The sequence below is a fragment of the Diadema setosum genome, chromosome 6 (genome assembly GCF_964275005.1).
Source record: "Diadema setosum chromosome 6, eeDiaSeto1, whole genome shotgun sequence".
NCBI lineage: Eukaryota > Metazoa > Echinodermata > Echinoidea > Diadematoida > Diadematidae > Diadema > Diadema setosum.
Window position 1 is genome coordinate 4,659,669 of NC_092690.1, and position 19,382 is coordinate 4,679,050.

At 36.8% G+C, this 19,382-nt stretch overlaps 1 protein-coding gene across 1 annotated transcript; it reads left to right on the forward strand.

Annotated features, from left to right (window-relative positions):
- Nucleotides 1-10,786: 10,786 nt before the first annotated feature.
- Nucleotides 10,787-18,896, forward strand: LOC140229946 (tyrosine kinase receptor Cad96Ca-like). The gene is made up of 9 exons (XM_072310146.1): nt 10,787-10,808; nt 12,239-12,409; nt 13,066-13,161; nt 13,454-13,635; nt 14,641-14,745; nt 15,854-15,959; nt 17,609-17,705; nt 17,978-18,077; nt 18,813-18,896. Exons 1-9 carry the CDS (start codon nt 10,787-10,789, stop codon nt 18,876-18,878), a joined length of 945 nt encoding a protein of 314 aa, XP_072166247.1. The 3' UTR covers nt 18,879-18,896.
- Nucleotides 18,897-19,382: the final 486 nt, after the last annotated feature.

Consider the following 19,382-nt stretch of genomic DNA (forward strand, 5'->3'; position numbering starts at 1 on the left):
CACAGCTACCTCGATGCTCACTGTGACCTGCACAATCCAGACAGCTGACCAACCAAACCCATTTATTGATACTTATTACATTTATGAAAACGTTACTGACAACCCATCTACAGTCTCAACATCTTCAACTTTTAACAGGGCAACACCTGATTTCGATACGGAGTATTTCTGTGTTGGTGGAAACTATCTTGGAAACACCACAGCTACAAGAAATTTTGTTCCAGGCAGTAAGTACATTGCAGCCATTATTATAACTGAAGCGCAACAGTTTTGGTATAATAAGAACGTACAAAAGATTGTGTTGAGTGCATAAAATACAAGAAAAAGATATGCCTATTAAACATGAACAATGTAATGCCTGTGACGCAGTTATTTTCGTAGAGTATTTGGACGGACAAACTAACACAATTTAGCTACTGAATTTTGTTTTCTGGTAAGTGGGACTGAATTTATGTATTTATTTAAGTGTATTTAAGTGTATTTTACAGAAGGAAGTGTCAATATTTAGCATAAAACCAATATCGTTCGTGGAACAATTAATTGTCTTTGCAGTGTATGTGTTTTTAATCACCAATTCATTCAGCTGGTACGACAGTCAAACCTACCTCAAATGGAGTAACGACTGTTCCGATGTCGTCGAAATCTCCAACAGGTAGGAGTGTGATTTTGATATAATAAGAACGAACAAAAGATTATGTTGAGTGCATAAAATACAAGAAAAAGATACGCCTAACATGATGAACAATATATATGATATTCATATATGATATTCGTTCTTGAAATAAAAAAGAAAACGTATGTAAGATCCAAACGTTACGAATATTAGCTGTGTAAATGACTATATACATGTAAGTATTTTGTTGATTTGTTGATTTGTATTGATTTTGAAATGCAGAAACAAAAACTGAACTGAACTGAACTGAACTGAACAATGTAATGCCTGTGACGCTGTTATTTTCGTAGAGTATTTGGACAGACAAACTAACACAATTTAGCTACTGAATTTTGTTTGCAACTGATTGACAAATTGCCCTACATCGACGTAAATAAGCATTGAATTGATCAGTGTTTTAGTAGTAGCCATGATAAAAATCATGGGCGTACATACTCGAGCAGGATTCGTACGCCCATGATTTTCATCATGGCTACCACTAAAACACTGATCAATTCAGTGCTTATTTACGTCGATGTAGGGCAATTTGTCAATCAGTTGCAATGAAAACATCTCGACGGAAGAAAAATCATGAATTTGAATTTTGTTTTCTGGTAATTGGGACTGAATTTATGTATCTATTTAAGTCTATTTAAGTGTATTTTACAGAAGGAAGTGTCAATATTTAGCATAAAACCAATATCGTTCGTGGAACAATTAATTGTCTTTGCAGTGTATGTGTTTTTAATCACCAATTTATTCAGCTGGTACGACAGTCAAACCTACCTCAAATGGAGTAACGACGGTTCCGATGTCGTCGAAACCTCCAACAGGTAGGAGTGTGCCGGCTATTGGCCTTTATCATTTGTCTCATTTTCCGTAGTGACCATAAAGTACCTATCCTTTAAAAGCATACTCAGAGCTGATAATGGAATCGGTTCTACAACGATATAGCACTTGTTTTGTAACTGTTCATTGGCGTTTATGATATGCTTAATCTTGTATATACCCAATGTAAAATGCAAGGAGTGGTACTTTGCCGAATCAAATTGCAATGGAAAGTCATTTGCGACGGGTTTGATGCGTAACGCTCTTCAAACTCGAAACAAAGAGAGAAAGTCATATTTGTCGTCATGACATTATTGCTGATCAGATAAATGTCTCGAATCCATACCAATTGCAACCATGCTCTTGAAATACGCGTTGTGGTTCGTGATGTCATGCTGTTGTATATACAATCATTAAAAAAAGATATGTTTATACTACCTTTGAAGATACAAGCTGCAAGAGCCTACCACATTTAAATAGCGCTTTTGTCTTGTATAAAGAATTACATTTCTGCATATGACAACCTACATCACAAAATATAGCATGAGCTGATTTTCAAGGGCAACTGTTTACGTATTTTGGTACAAACATACGCATGCATTTGCTGATTGGGGTAACACTCTGTGTGTATACATCAGCCATCGAGAAAGCATAAAAGCAATCGTGTTAAAAATAAAAGCCATCTCATTAATTTCAATATCCTGTAAAGTCCTGGAGCACAATGTCCACAGCAACACCATGGACCATCTTGAAGACTATGACATATTCGGTGCTGCCCAACATGGATTCCACAAGAAGTGATCATGTGTCTCACAACTCGCCCTGCTTGCCATCCAAGTCTTGGCCAAAGGCATAGATAACAGGGAGTAGATTGATGTCATTCTCTTGGATCTAACCATGGCCTTTGACAAGGAGCCACATGGAAGACTTTTCCAAAAACTGGACTACTACGGCATACAAAACTCTACGCATGCAAGGATAGCTGACTTCTTTCAGGATCGTACAACAGCAGATAGTCCTTAAAGGAATTTACCGTCTCTTCCAAATACCCGGTGACTTCGGGGGGGGGGACATTTCATGAGCATTTTGTCCGACAAGTTGTCGGACAAATTGGGCTCTCAGCCAATCAGATGGAAGGATTTCAATAGCTTGTAACAGTTTGTCAGAAAAATATCCGACCAAAATGCTTCATGAAATGCCCCCAGGAGTTCCGCAGGGTAGTGTTGTTGGCCACATGTTTTTCCTGCTGTTCATCAATGACTTGCCAGAGTATCTGTCAGGCAATACCACTGTTAGGCTGTCTGCAGATGACTGCCTAATGTATCACATTGCAGGTCAGAAGAAGACAGTGTGCAAATCCAGGGAGACATCGAGGCACTGGTCAGGAACGATGGGAAGCCGACTGGCCAATGGAGTTCAACCCCCCAAAATGCCAGGTCCTCTACCAAACGTAAACCCATTATCACGTCATACACCATACACGGACAAACCATGGAGAAAGTAGACACTACAAAATATATTGGAGTCTACCTCCATGAGAAGCTCAGCTGGAATCACCGATCAAGAAGTAAAAAAAAAAGGCTATTTCCACCAGAGCCTTTCTTTAGGGAACATTAGATCATGTCCACACGAAGTCAAGGTGCTTTACTACTTCACCCTGCTCAGACCAAGGAGGTACTAAGCAAAGCACCTCCTTGCTCAGACTAGTCCTGGAATATGGAAGCACAATCTGGGAACCCTTCACCCAGAAAAACACCATGAAGCTGGAAATGATTCAGAGAAGGTATGTTTCGTCTGCAAAGACCATCACAGAACAAGCAGTGTCACAGCCATGCTTCAAAAACTTCAATGGACATTCCTGCGAGAAAGAAGAGTGCAGGCAAAGGTTGTATTGATGTACTGCATTTAGGAACTCCATGCACGATATCCATCCCCGCAGCAGTTCTGACTCTATTGCTACCTCCTTCAAAAAGGGGCCATGACCAGAAACTTCAAGTACCATTTGCAAGAACACAAGTACTCCAAAGACTCTTCAACCCAGATGCAACCAGGCTTTGGAACTCATTACCCCCGGTCGCCGTCTCCCGTGAGAGGTACTCAAGATCCAGCTCCGTTAAGACACCATCACACGGATGCCTTTTTTAGCCGCACAGAGTTCCATGTAGACTTTACTTAATCCAGACACTCTACATATATAATGCCTGTACAGCACAACGGTACGAAAATACACCAGACAGTGGCCTGTACTTATAGTGAAGAAGAAGAAAAAAAAAATTAAATATGATTTATGTTTCCATGAGTTTCACACTTCATTATAATACATAATTTTGTATTATATGACAACTACCTCGGTCCAAATTTTCATTTTTTATAAGTCGAATGGAGAGATCTCTAATCCTGCCAATGCTGGAAATTTGAATTGAGAAGATAACCAGTAAAATAGAAACTTCTTATCAATCAAAGAATTGTGTTATTATTGTATTCAAACTCAAAATTTAAATAGTGATGCGATATTAATTTTTATAATTGATTCTTTTCCGAGATCATAGGGTAGAAGTGAGACTCAAGTTTGTAGAAGATACTATAATGCCCCGTGTGCCTTTCGCTTCTTCTTTTCTTGAGATACAAATTGGCAACCGTACTACTGCAAAAGTCAAGATTAATATCTAAAGCAGTTATTCGAATTTGGAAAAAGATGAAACATTGATGGCATTATAAAAAAACATTGTGTGACTGCAAAATAACGAAAGGATAAATACCATACGCGTTAAAGAGATCGTATAGTTTTGGTTGAGACCTAACTTCAGGTTTCTAACATCTTTTTGTTGTTGTTGTTGTTGTTGTTATATTTTAGACAATGAGAAACTTGTAATGACATGTGAAAGAGCATGAAATTCCAAAAGGGATTCAAGGTTTCTTGAGGACATTGGTTTTGAAATGTCTGAGATATCCGAAACAGAGCATTCTTAATAAAAGGCGGGACTCACCTTTTATTAGGATCGCTTTGTTTTACTTTGTTTTTGGATGTGTTACGACCAAAATCACTCCGAGAATGATCGCACAAAAGAAACAATCCACTAATGTTCAGGCGGTTTAGTAACAGTGAAATTGTGGGTACAGACTCGTAATCGGTTTTTCACATCGGTACAATAATGATCACTAGAAACAAATATAAGTCAGTAATGGAATCACTTACATGTGTACATGTATTCCTACAGTTCCCTGGTAGTGTCCAAATACGATGCTTGACGCACAAATGAATGATCCGCGATGCACTGATGAATGATTCCTTCGACGTAAATCCAGAGGCACAGGTTACAATAGTCCGCGTCATAAATCCAGGGTATATGTCCACAATACATCCACGGTATAATGTTCACAGTGAAATGTGCAGAATCCAACGTTATGACGACCACGTCCAGTCGATGCGTTGAATGATGATTCGCTCAATAATGTTCAGCTAGGAATCCAGCCCGTCACAGCTTCGCCGTAACAATGTCCGTTGACATTAAAATGGAGTCTATCTCCAATGTAGGCAAATTAATTATCTGCAGGCAAAATGTCTCCCAGGCCTTATCTCCACAAACATAAGAGGTCAGCAGGTAACACAGGACTGACTATAACAAGTCGCTTCAGAGCCAGAAGTGACGTAACTCTCAGAGCAGAGGTGTTGGGTACTCTGCCTACTGCAGAGTTTCTCTGGCTTATATACTATCAATTCACCCCCTTCTAGCACATTCTGTAACTCTCTCCAAACTGGGGCCACACACCTGAACAAACTGGCAAGTCCTAGTTCCAGGAAACCTGGATGACTCACTGCATAACATCATTGCCAAAATTGATTACCAATCACATTGGGCTACAGGGACATTGCCTCACTCAGCCAAGCATGTAAGCACTTCCCAGAACATTCTGGAATGGGTGAAATCATTCTAGATTGAGTGAGCTATAATGTATTTCCTGTTACATGCATGTACTGCATAGCCACATTGTATACCACCTAGAAAATTCTCCACTGATCTGGTCAGCCTGTATGTACTATATCTATATCATATAGAATGTTCTCCATTAATCTGGTCAACCTGTGTACATACACATCAAAACAACCATGCATGCAGTACATCATACATGTACATAACTACTAGTGTTTGTGACAGATGTCTCAGCCATTCCTAAACCTTTTCATCTCATTAACATTGAATTCCTCTTAGAATGGTAAGGTTTTGTATTATTTCATAAGTCTTTTCTTGGTATCTCACAAAAGTGAAAAAGGCCAATGCTCACCTTCACCAATACCATTCCTTTAACCTGCCGTTTTCATGTAAATTCCATTTATCAATAATTATGAGCTGCAGGTGCAAAAATTAAACTGAACTTCGGTGAGGAAACGTAGACTCCACTGTCATTTTGCTCACCGGCAGTTAGCCCGAATGTTCTTATTTTGCTCACTGTCCAGTCATTGTGACGTTGTTAGTCTCTGAAGTTCAAATTTGAGGATCGAAAAAGGTGAAAATGATCAAAGCAATTGATGATAAAACTCCATTCGTTTTATCACTGGTATTTCAAGTTAACAATCATTTCCCTATTTTTTGATGTTCAATTCTGACACTCCTGTAGCCTACGGATATTAACATAAGCTCAAATGTACGGTAATTTATGATTTTTTTTTATTTTTTAGATTGTGCACAGCGAATATTCTCTAAGGGCCATAAACACTACTGGCACACAGACCATGACCTTGCTGATTCTTGTTTGCTCTTTCACGGGAAGCGTATTATTTTCTAGTTTGGGGGGATTTCCCCAGTTCTTTTCCTATAGCAGTATATTCTACCCAATCTTCTTTTACCAGTTAAATGGATAATAAAGAAAGAATATATCAGCAGCAACCACAAAATACTTATATCACTATAACATATTATCATGTGATATCAGATACCTGTAAGATTTTAGTGTCGTCGATATCAACAACTTACAGGCGACTCCCATTGTAACAAAGTCCTCTCTTTCAGCAGTTTTCTTTTGTTGTAACAAATTGCGTTACAACCAAGCAAGAATAACATATAACCGTATTTATTCTAACGGATGAATGCCTGCACCGCATACATGAAAAAGAGCTCTCTATAATTCTATAGATGCGATCATCCAAAGCATACTTTGGGATGACCCATTAAAAAGATTTAATATTCAAGACGAATGGCTATTTTTGTTGTTTTATAGGTTTTATGAAATGAAAAGAAATGCTATTGCAAAATGCATAGACTGGTATGAATGCCATTTGAGCATTAAATAGACTTTAGATTTTGTTCCGTCCTAAGACCGCGCGCTAACTTTTCACAAATAATTATTATATTGTTACACCTTCATCTTTGAGGTGCTTTCATTTATAACGTACACCAACGCTGTTTTAAACAGGAAGAGATTATATAGCTTAAACGCAAGATAGAAGTTAACCACAAGAAAATCTATCGCGGTGTATACAAATTACAACAAGTCAAAGTGACACTACTATAACATTTTATCGTTTGAAGTGATAAGCAATTGACATAATGTCGTACACTTCCTGCTATCAGGAAGTTCTCTCTTCAAAATTGCATGAAGTTCGATAGCTAAGGGACCACTCGACGAAGCTTAATACAATTCAAAGCGAATGTGTTTTAACATCGGGTATACTTCATCAACATTGGAAGTTATTTCTCTGTCGGTTTAAAGCATGTGTGAACGCGAGATAGTACAACTTTCGGTAATAAATCGTAAGCTTATTAAGCAAAATTTCACATCTGAATGGGTAATTACTACACTGTGCATGATGATGTATTATTGCCTTTGTTATAGACTTCTAAAGCAAGTGACGACATTCATGACTGGCCCACAATATCACTCTGCAGAAACTTGGACTTTAACCAGACTGAGATAGTTGCCTTTATTTACACAGTACCACGAAGTAAACTGAATGTCAAAGCAGTCATAATGTTAAATAAGCGTTAATAGTAACAACAGAATAGAAAGGGGCGCTTTGCTGACAATGTCATGTTCGTTATACATTCTTTCTATGATGTTGCCATCACTGACTGTGACCTAGTATACGACACCACCAGTATGAGCAGCCCTACTTTAATTCCCGCCTCACGCACTTGTTTAGGTGAAAAAAGAACATTAAAGAGTGCTATAAGGCAAACGGGTAGCCATTTCTTCTTCTTCTTCTTTTTCATATTCAAACAAACCACCTCTCTGATTACCATTATGTACAATCCTGAAATTTGGGAGAGGCGAGGGTGCTGCTGAAATTCCAGACCTGACCGAGATCTTTCAAATCAGACTCTCTGTTTTTATACGTAAAATGTGTGGCGTCGTTTCTTGTGTGTGTATGTATGCGTGTGTGTGTGTGTGTGTGTGTGTGTGTGTAGTGAGTACAATAGGCATATATGTCTTCCCCTATAGATGAAAAAAGATATATATATATATATATATATATATAGAGAGAGAGAGAGAGAGAGAGAGAGAGGGGGGGATGAACAGTAGTCAATATCCAAATGGTTTGCATGAACCAAAGCCACTTTACGCAAATATAATTTTATCCCCAAGTCTGTTATCATATCTTTGGAAAGACAGAATAACTATGAGCCAAAGATTGTTAACTGCACTCTTATTAGAAAAGGGACTATGCGACAAAATGAAATAATAAAATAGTTACATTGTAACTTTGCTGGTGCGAGACTAACGACTGTAACACAAGCATAATGCCTGTTAACTTATGGAACTTGTCACCATTTTTGAGAGTGCCGTGTGTGCATTCATAGCAACAGCGTTAATGGTGGTTGTAAGACATTATCATCACGCTTTCATCTCTAATGTGCATAAATTTATAGCGGACATCCGGGATGTTTCGATGAGGAAGAGATTACTGCGAAAATACTTGTTAAACATTAGCCATAAGGAAATTCCTCGTGGTGTACACCAATTACAACTCAAAGTATCATCATCATGTCGCAGAAGGAGGTAGAAAGCATTTGACACAATGATGTGCACTTTCTGCCATCCGGAAGTTCTCTCTTCAAAATCACATCACGTTCGATAGTTTTTTGTACAGCGATCACATCTCGACGAAGCATGTTATGAACTAAGTGGCATACAATAACGTTTCTACACCAAGTATCAAGTCCGCGTGGGAAATGATATTCGAGAGGTTTGGAAAGCATTCGTGAACGCGAGGATAATACAGCTTTCAGCAATGAGATCATCACCTGCTTACCGTGTGCATGTGCATGCTTTTGCATTGGTGACTAACGGGGAATTTCGTTGCAGTGAGTGGGAGTGAGTGGCCTTTGTCGACTCGGGGTGTAAAGCAAGCAAGATGCATGACTGACTTATAATATCATCATGCACAAACCTTGGACTATAACCCCATCGTGTAGTTGCCTTTGCCTACACAGGACCACAGATGAGTACTGAAAATAACATCGAAGTAGAAAGGGGCGCTATACAGACATTGTTGTGTACATTATTATGTTGCCATCACTGATTGTGACCAAGTACCAGAACACGGGTCATGACGGGTCCTCGTTTTTTATCCCTAAAATGTGTGCGGTCACTGACTTTCTTTACTTTTTCCCCCTTTAGGTTGATATTACATGATATACATATATATACATATATATATATATATATATATATATATATATATATATGAGTGTGTGTGTGTATGTTATGAACATAATACGTGGTCGTTGAATGTTCAAATATTGTGCATTAGCCAAAACCACTTTAGTAGGCGTACTAAGCAAATGAAGAGTTTGTTCGCAAAAAAAAACAAAAAAAAAAAAAAACCGATAAGTCCATTTTTGAAGATTTTGAAGTACGGTCTCTGTCATATAAAGTACAAAATAATACCTTTGAAATGATATATTGATCACTACATAATGATTATAAAGGCACATTTTTGAACGTATGGTCAAAAGAAGCAAAAATTTTCTTATTCTCTTTACTTTTCTTGACCTTTAATCGCAAATATCTCCATTTGGCAAATATGGACTTATCGGTTTTTGCGAACAAACTCTTCAAATATTCTATTGCTCACTTTTTATGATATTCCCAAGTCATTTTTAACTCTTAAGCAAGCATAATATTATGACAAACTTACAGAACTTGCCACCATTTTTTTTTTCAGATTGTGAACTTCCTTTCAAAGCAACATGATTATTGGTGATTGTAACACAGTATTATCATTTTTTTCGTCATTTTAATTGTAATCTAGATGGCGCTTGTCCTTGTGACTGTCCCTCGTCTGGTATGATAGCCGCTGTGTCAATCATGGGTGTACTGCTAGCTGTTTCCGTGGCAGTAAATATTATGCAATTCTACAAACAGAGCCGAGCATCCAGTCAAGGTTGGTGTAGGTTATTGTTATGATCACATAATTGTACAGATCATAATAAAACTGATAATGATAATTATAATGATAATATTATTATTATTGTTATCATCATCATCATCACCACCATCATCATCATGCTGCTTTTTTCATTATTGTATGTACTTCTTACTCTTTTCTTAGGGAATCAAATAGTATAATGGGTATAATTACAGTGACGGTTCGGGGCCTGCCTGGTGCATGGCACACACGTTGACGTTTTTGTAAAACCAAAGTGTACAGGTTGATAAAATGGAAACTAGTTCTGACGAATACGATCATAATAATGTTGTACATCGTACCGATAAAATACTATTTGCGTGTGCGTGCGTGTACATATTTGTACAAATACGTTTTCTCTCACTCATCTTGACTAGTTACGTATGTATAATGTCTAATATTACAATTACCAAAACATAGTTATGAAATAGCATTCATCTTCAAAGTAGAGAGGGACCTATATCAGGATCTATCTGTTATTACCGTATGAGACAGTAATAACAATAATGACAGTTATTTAATTACAGTAATGAAAAAATTTCAGAATAAACTTACAATGCGGCACCTGTTCCTATTCTTTTCCCTCTCTTTTAGTACCAAGTACATTTGAGAAGCAGGCAAGGTAAGAAAACACACATCACCTGTTACTCCTAGCATTTCCCTTTCTGATAAATAGAGGAGTAGTTTTCAGTGGCCGCAGAACAAAGAGATGGTAGGCCTACTCTGAGCATTTAGGTTTCAGCTTTACTGTTGATTCCACAATCATTGTGTATATTTACGGTTCCAGTTTCGTTTGTTGTGTGTTAGTAAGAAAATACACAATTAACCATTCATTTTGCTCGTGTTTGTACCATATTAGGACAGGCTTATCCACAGGCAACGAGAACAGCCCCTATGAGATGATCGAAAGCGGAAGCAAAGGTTGTACTCTACCTTTCTATACACGATATTGTTGTTGTTTTGAGTTAACAAATGGTCCTTAATAATCACTTTGCTAGTAAATATTTGATGTCTTTTTTCATTTGCATGTATGATTATTATTCAAGGTAATATGATATATATAATATATCTATGATATATTTATTATATATATATATATATATATATACATATACATATATATATATATATTTACAACAATAGTTCAAAATGACTCCGTGAGAGACGTAGTTTAGACGAATTTTCGCCCATAGGGCTTTGACTTGTCAAAGCCCTATGGGCGAAAATTCGTCAAAACTACGTCTCTCACGGAGTTTTCATATTGTACCACTGTTGTGAATCTATATTTTCTTAGGATTCCGAGCAGAAACTAATTGCTGTTATTCATATATATATGAAGGGTTTGTTTGCAAAAACCGATATGTCCATTTTTTGAAGATTTTGAAGTACGATCTCTGTCATGAAGTACAAAATAATACCTTTTAAATGATATATTGGTCATTACATATAAAGCTATATTTTTGAAGATATGGTCAAAAGAAGCAAAAATTTTCTTATTATTCTCTTTATTTTTCTTGACCTTTAATCGCAGATATCTCCATTTGGCAAATATGGACTTATCGGTTTTTGCAAACAAACTCTTCATATATATATATATATATATATATATATATATATATGTAATATGAAGAGTTTGTTCGCTAAAACCGATAAGTCCATATTTGGCAAATGGAGATATTTGCGATTAAAGGTCAAGAAAAATATAGAGAATAATAAGATTTTTTTTTTTTGCTTCTTTAGACCATAACTTCAAAAATGTACCTTTATATGTAGTGACCAATATATCATTTGAAATGTATTATTTTGTACTTTAAGACAGAGACCGTACTTCAAAATCTTTAAAAAATGGGATTGTCGGTTTTTGCGAACAAACTCTTCATATATATATATATATATATATATATATATATATATAATCAGACACAATGCGTAAATGTTTATTCCCTTCATTCAGTCTAATCGCTCTTGTATACAGTAGCTATGATATACATGCATTTGCTTATGGGAAGGTGCGTTTGTGTGTGTGGGGGGGGGTTCTATTTGCCATTGCCATATTTTGAACACAGGTGAAAAGTGGCAGGAGAGGTTCAATATGATGAAAGTGTATATGTTTTGATATATTTGATGACATCAGAGGGCGTTTCTGATGATTGGGCATAGTATGAAGTATGTTATTATTAATGACCAAACCAATTACAAGCTAGCCTAAGGTTATTGTGATAGAAGAGCGTCACTAAATAAGAGATCGCTTTTTTACACGTCTTAAATGCAGAAACCAACCAACAAACAAACAAAAAAGACGGTAGACTGTTATGAAAAACATGAAAGCCTATTTTCCCTCCATTTGACAGGTAATGCTGTATATCAGCCACTTACACCAAGCGCCGTTGCTCTGCAAGGTGAAAACTTGACGTTCTTTTCTCGACTTGGTTCCATCGGCCTGGGGAATTTTGGCGACGTGTGGAAGGGTGAACTCCGCACAAAACAGGGAGAGGCTCCGGTAGCCCTGAGGCAGATTGCAGGTTATTACCAATACTGTTTTCATTAAATAACATGCACAATGTTTTGCTTTCCTGTTTAATTGTGGATTTTTTTAAAGCATTTAAGTGATAAAGAGTCAACTGACAAAGTTATTGATTGATATTTGAAGCTATACGTCTAAGAGCAACAGCAACAGTTCATGATGATACAAAATGCAAGCAGGTGTCCCCTTAAGCACTTCCAAGGTTGAAAATGCCATTTGCCTGCAATTATTTATGTATATAAAGAAATACACAGTACTTAAAAATAGATGCATTTTAAAGCCCTCACTGCACGTTTAAGGGTAAAATCGTACAGTCGTGCATTGTAAAGAAAAAAAAAAGACTTTTGTGACAATGATTTGTATGTTAAATGATCATGAAAATAGGTTTACGACGGGTCTTGAAGAATAAATGTGGGAATTCGTAATAGCAAAAAAAAAAAAGTATATATATTTTTCTCATCGACTTAAAAAGAAAATCTCTTTGTTTAAAGCATGCTTTTAAACCGTAGAATAGCGGAAAATTGTGATTTCGAATGTCAATTACAATTCTTTCGTTCCTTAAGCTTCATGCTTTTTTTTTAATCATCAAACTATTTTATCTAATTTCTGCTATACAGAAAGTGTTTGATATTCTATCTAATTTCTGCTATACAGAAAGTGTTCCAGACCTTCTGCAGGTGGTGAAATATTTGCAAAAACTCCCAAACCATCAAAATATCGTGACGTGTCTTGGATACTGTGAAGAATATCGTAAGTATGATTAGATTTCACCGACAAAAAAAAAATACATATATATATATATATATATATATATATATATATATACATTTAATACAACATGGTGTGATCTAAGCGTAGTATCTTTCAATGAAAAAAAAAGCGCTTAAAAATATTGATTTGCTGATGTCATAATGTTAAACATGTTATTGAATGACACTCATTTGCTTAGAATATCTATGTTGGTAATATTCAAGAAAAAAAGAAAAAAAATAACGTCTGCAAAGTTGATTTCTGTAAAAACAAATGTTGGGACGTCATACAGGTGCCATTGTACACGAATTTGTTTCCGGTGGGACACTGCTGACTTTTCTCCAATTTAATAACCAGTCTTCAAAATCTCCCTACGGAAACGTCAAGCCAGCAAGACCCCGTTTTGATGAATCCAAGTTACTGAAGTACGCCTGGCAGGTAGCAAAAGGAATGGAATTTCTTGCGTCCAACAAGGTAATTACACAAGAAATGTCTCTTTTTTTTTTCTATTTGATATAAGTGCAAGTAATCCAGACGTTCAAATTGTTTAGGAAATGAGTAAACAGATAGAAGACACCTGCTTATGATTCAGATTTGAAATCTAGAGCTTTTAAGATTTCGAGGATGTAACTACTAAAAATTAGTTTCATAGATGAAAGCCCTTAATATATCGTAATTAATGCTCTGGTAATTTTCTACACAATTACCTGTTTCTTATACCAATGTCATGAAATGCCTATTAAATAAAACATCCCTTTTTGGACCAGATTCAATTCTTGTAGACAACTTCGCCGTTATCGGAAGAAGGCCGGACGTATTTGATTATGTAAAATGTGATTACACACTGGACGAAGTTTATTATTCATGAACATTGCATTTCTCCATCGGGGTACAGTCGTCTTCCAATGGGCCCTAACACACTGATGCGATGTCTCCAGAGGATCTTTTTTCTTCACCATGTCAATTGGAATGATATAACTATGCATCAATTCAATTTTCGTCTTTGTTTGCTGATAACATACATCTCACTGTTCTTTCACAAGATCAAAATATGCTTCTTGAAACTGTCCAGTAGACTTAATCATTAAAAAGAAAAATTGGAATTCAAGACAACAAGCTATGCTTGAATTTCAGTCTAGGCACACGCACGCACACACACACACACACACATGTGTGTGTTTGTGCACTTGATAGTTTTCTTTCTTGGAACCTATAACCCCACAAGCATGTATTAGCTTCCTCCATATTTATTTTTCATCCATATGAATATGGCATATTTAAATCGCATCCTGTGACTTGAGCCCATTGTGTGTGTTTGTGTGTGGGTGTGTGTGTGTGTGTGAGTGTGTGTGCGTATGTGTGTGTGTGTGTGTTCCACCTGCGTTTTGAAAAATATTATGTATACAATAAAATGTTCTCTCAAGCATGTAAGCCATGATATTTCTTATCACAGTGTTCACAATATGATTTCTTCCTTAGATTATCCATGGAAGCCTGTGTGCACACAACATTTTAATGACGGAAGACAGGATCTGTAAGATTTCTGACTACGGTATGACGTCATTCATTTCACCCTCTGGGAGGGTAAGTATAGGTTTTACCGGTCAATTTCATACTTTTGCAATTCCAACTCATTAATGTGCATTCAAATCCACACAACGCACACACACAAAAATATTCTGGCATTCAAATTCAGAATCCGAGCGATCAATTTCATTTAAGGGAGCTGTATTTCGTTTTCGTCAAATCGAATTCATATTTGGGCGTTCAATTCCCAAATGTGCGCACTGCTGCACTTCCTACTCGTGCATTCAAATTCGTGCGATAGTCATGTGATAGCCCCGAGCTTGTTTGGAACGCTCAATTTCATTTACAGGCGACCAAGTTCGTACTTCGTGCAATCAATTTAGAGAGGAAATTGAGTAGACTTTTTTCAAGAAAGGAGAAAGGGCACACACAACCAGTGAAGGCTTAATAGTATAATTATGATTATTCAAATGGTCAACATTGTTCTCTGTTCATGTAATCTTTGTTTTTCATCTCAATAAATTTTAAATCTAATCATCTTTCTTGATGATACTGCATGATGAGAGCGCCCCAACACTATTAACCACATAATGACAATGCATCAATCTGGAGACAAACTGACGCACAATGATCTCACATATAGTCCCGCAAAATTAAACCATTAGAATAGCAAAAACCATGGTCCAAATTAGAGGTATACAATGTTCATGTTATCAGTTCTAAGGTAGTCGAAATTGGGGTTTTTTCCCCAAAGGTGTCAATCAAGCTTCCGTATTATGCTCGTCTGTAGGCCTATACAATTCCTAATGTTTGTTTATTTGTTTCATTTTCCATCTAAGAAGATGGCTGGATAGACCTATAGCCCTTATTCAGCTACAGTAGCTGGTCTTCCATGGGGTCCAGTTGGATGTAAGTGGGACCACTTCACCGGGTTAAACGTCATGCTGTTTTCGATGTGTACATGAGGGGTTAGTGGAATCTTGTACGTGCATGAGTTGTGACTTTTTCACGCATGGGACCTCCATTTTATGTCCTATCCGAGGGACTTGTGAATTCCTTTTCGTGAAGCCCGAGTTCAATTTTTTTTTTCAATGAACAGGTGTCCGACGGGATTCTGTCGCCAGCTTGACCATGTGATGACATGAATTTGTCCCCTTTTTTGCAGAAACCAACACGCTGGATGTCACCTGAAGGAATGCAGAATAAAAATTGGTCGCTAGATAGCGATGTTTGGTCATACGGAATTCTTCTGTGGGAAATCGTCACTCTAGGTACGACATTATGTTAAGTTTCTTTGTTTAACATCACACAATTCATTACCTTCGATCCAATCAAAAGGAAGTGATAATATGAAGTTATTCTGCCCATGTAATTCGTACCAGAATATAGGCCTACATGATATGTAAAATGACACATAGTATTTGTCAACCTATAGTTTACAAAAAAAAAAAAAATAGGTCTTGAGATATACAATTAGTGTGCATTCCTTTAAGAATCATGATCTATACTGCCAGTGAAGAAAGAGTATATAAAGTAGTTGGCCAAACAAAAAAGCATAGAAAAACTAGGTAAACAAGGGAAGTGCCATAATGTGTCTCGCCCATTCGCGTATAAGAAATTGTACGCGAATGGGATATAACAGATTAAAAAAAAAGAGAGATGAAGAGTTTGTTTGCAAAAACCGATAAGTCCATTTTTTGACGATTTTGAAGTACGGTCTCTGTCATAAAGTACAAAATAATACCTTTTACATGATATATTGGTCACTACATATAAAGGTACATTTTTTAAGTTATGGTCAAAAGAAGCAAAAATTTTCTTATCATTCTCTTTATTTTTCTTTACCTTTAATGGCAAATATCTCCATTTGACAAATATGGACTTATCGGTTTTTGCAAACAAACTCTTCAGATATAACAGATAAAAAGAGATATAAAAGGAGAAAAATCTATGGCAAAAAACAAACAAACAAACGTGCCATTAAAACTTAACATTAGGCCCTTAAAGTTCGTTGACTCCTGCCTGTGACCTTTGACCTTGTGGTGACCATCCACTCCCCAATGGACATCTACCATCCATCCAAGTTTGGTCACAAACGGACCTATGGATCAAAAGTTATGACCCATAATAGAAACGCGCCATAAAACTTAACATTGGGCTCTAAAAGTTCGTTGACCCCTGCTTGTGACCTTTGACCTTGTGGTGATCATCCACTCCTCAAGGGACATCTACCATCCAAGTTTGGTCACAAACAGACTCATGGATCAAAGGTTATGGTCAATAGAAACGCACCATAAGAACTTAACATTGGGCTCTAAAAGTTCGTTGACCCATGCTTGTGACCATTGACCTTGTGGTGACTATCCACTCCCCAAGGGACGTCTACCATCCAAGTTTGGTCACAAATTGACCTATGGATCAAAAGTTATGACCCATAATAGAAACGCGCCTTAAAAAACTTGACATTAATTGGGCTCTCAAAGTTCGTTGACCCATGCTTATGACCTTTGACCTTGTGGTGACCATCCATTCCTCAAGGAACATCTACCATCCAAATTTAGTTAAAAATGGAGTTATGGATCAAAAGTTATGACCCATAATAGAAACGCGTCATAAAAACTTAACATTGGGCTCTAAGAGTTCATTGACCCCTGCCTGTGAGCTTTGACATTGAGGTGACCTCCATATGGTAAAATGTGAAACTTTGTATGACCCCTCTTCCCTCGAAGTCTGGTTGCAATTGAAGCCCAGAGTAAAGAGTTATTGAAGTTTTTGTAGCGTTACGCACAGACGACGGACGGACGGACGACGGACGGACGGACAGACGCCGCAGGCGATCCCGTAGTCTCCCCTCACCTCCGGTGGGCTCGACAAAAAACTATAATATTTGAATACGTGATATGTTTAATATGTTTTCAAGGAGCAAGACCTTATCGCAAAATGACGATGGACATGGTGAAGCAGCAGGTTACCAAGGGATACAAGATGCCACGCCCTTCTCACTGTGGTCAAGAATTGTGAGTATTTCCCTTCACTTCAAGTTTGCTTGCAGGTGAATGTATAATGTGTGTGTGCGTGTCTGCGTGTATTGTTGTTGCTGTTATTTGCTTGTTTTTCGTTGACGAGAATTTTCATTGATTCCAACTGCTCTTTGTGGAATCATAGATGAGACACTTTCGCGATAATGGAACACTTGCGTATTACCAAATTTGTTTAATGAATGAAAACACAGATCAGTATAAGGAGATCAATAGGTCTTAAATGTTGTTCATTTCTCCTCCTTCCTTAGATACTCTATAATGACCAGCTGCTGGGAAATGGAGCCGACAAAGAGATGCTCTTATGACGTCATTCAGAGGAAACTTGAACCGACAATGGAATTGTATCACGTAAGCAGTACCATTTTCATTTCTTTCATCTTCACAGTGAAAGATGCTCCTCATGACATTATATTTCTTATACATTGTGTTAATAAACTTATTGTCAATCTAGCTGTTGTAAAATTGTTAACTTTCCTATGCAGATGTATCTTGTTAAAAGCACAAAACACTCCGTTTCAACTGAATTCTTGACGACGTGCCTGGACAAAAGGGAAAAAAAAGGCAAAAAAATAAAAATAAACTCACGTTAACATGGGAGAGAATACTGGAGTGACATGAACATAAAAAACGCTACCTTGTCAAGTCCAGGCGAATATTTACCAATCACATGAAACCTGCACAAATGCTAGTGAGCCAAAACACTGTCCATTTGTTTAATAACGTAAATTCAAGCTGGGAGGAATGTTGTACTTGCACAGGAGTGTGCTTCATATCTTATGTTATAAAACATCATTTTGATAACAAATTATTAATTAATTAATTGATAAGTGTAACATTAGATGAGAATAAACATAGTTTTTCGGACCTTGTTGATCATACACAATTAAATAGTGTTTATGAGTATGAAACTGATTTTGGAAAAGATTAATGTAATACTATGTCATTGTCATAATAAAAAAAAATGACGGCTTTGATATTTGATATTCTTAATTCTTTTCGATGGTTATAGATCACAGAAAATGATTTTAGACTAAAATGAGATTATTTCCACTCAACTGTGCTTTCTTTGCTCTTTCCATCTAGGAATACCTGTCACTCCAGAACCTAGATGAGAGATTGTATGAATCTGTGGCGGATATAACAGTCTAGACGTCCAGAAGGATGAAAAGCCATTTCTTCTTTTATTCGCTACTTCCTTTTTTTTTTTTGTGCTGGGCGCTTGTTGTGGCTTGAGATATGTTCATACATTATTGGATACGTGTCTGTCAGTGCTATCTTCATTATTGTCTTCATTGACCGACGTTACATTTTTGTTAAGACCTATTACTATACTGAGCTAAAGAGGGAGAATATTGAGCACCATTTGAACACGAACTTAACAAAATGAAACAGAACATTTCTTATTTTGATTCTGTATATTCTATAGTGTCGTAATTTGTCTTCAAGGTTGTGTCTTTATTAATGTCTCGACGTCCATGCACAGTATTACTTCTTTGTTTGATTATAATGCAATGTTGTGTCGTCTTCGTGTTATAAATAGCATCTTACTCAATACATTCACTTTCTATTTAAGTGGCATAATTTCCACAGGTTAAGGATTACTGGTAATCTTTCTTTTTATTGCGTATATAGATGATAGTAATTTATGTTCGA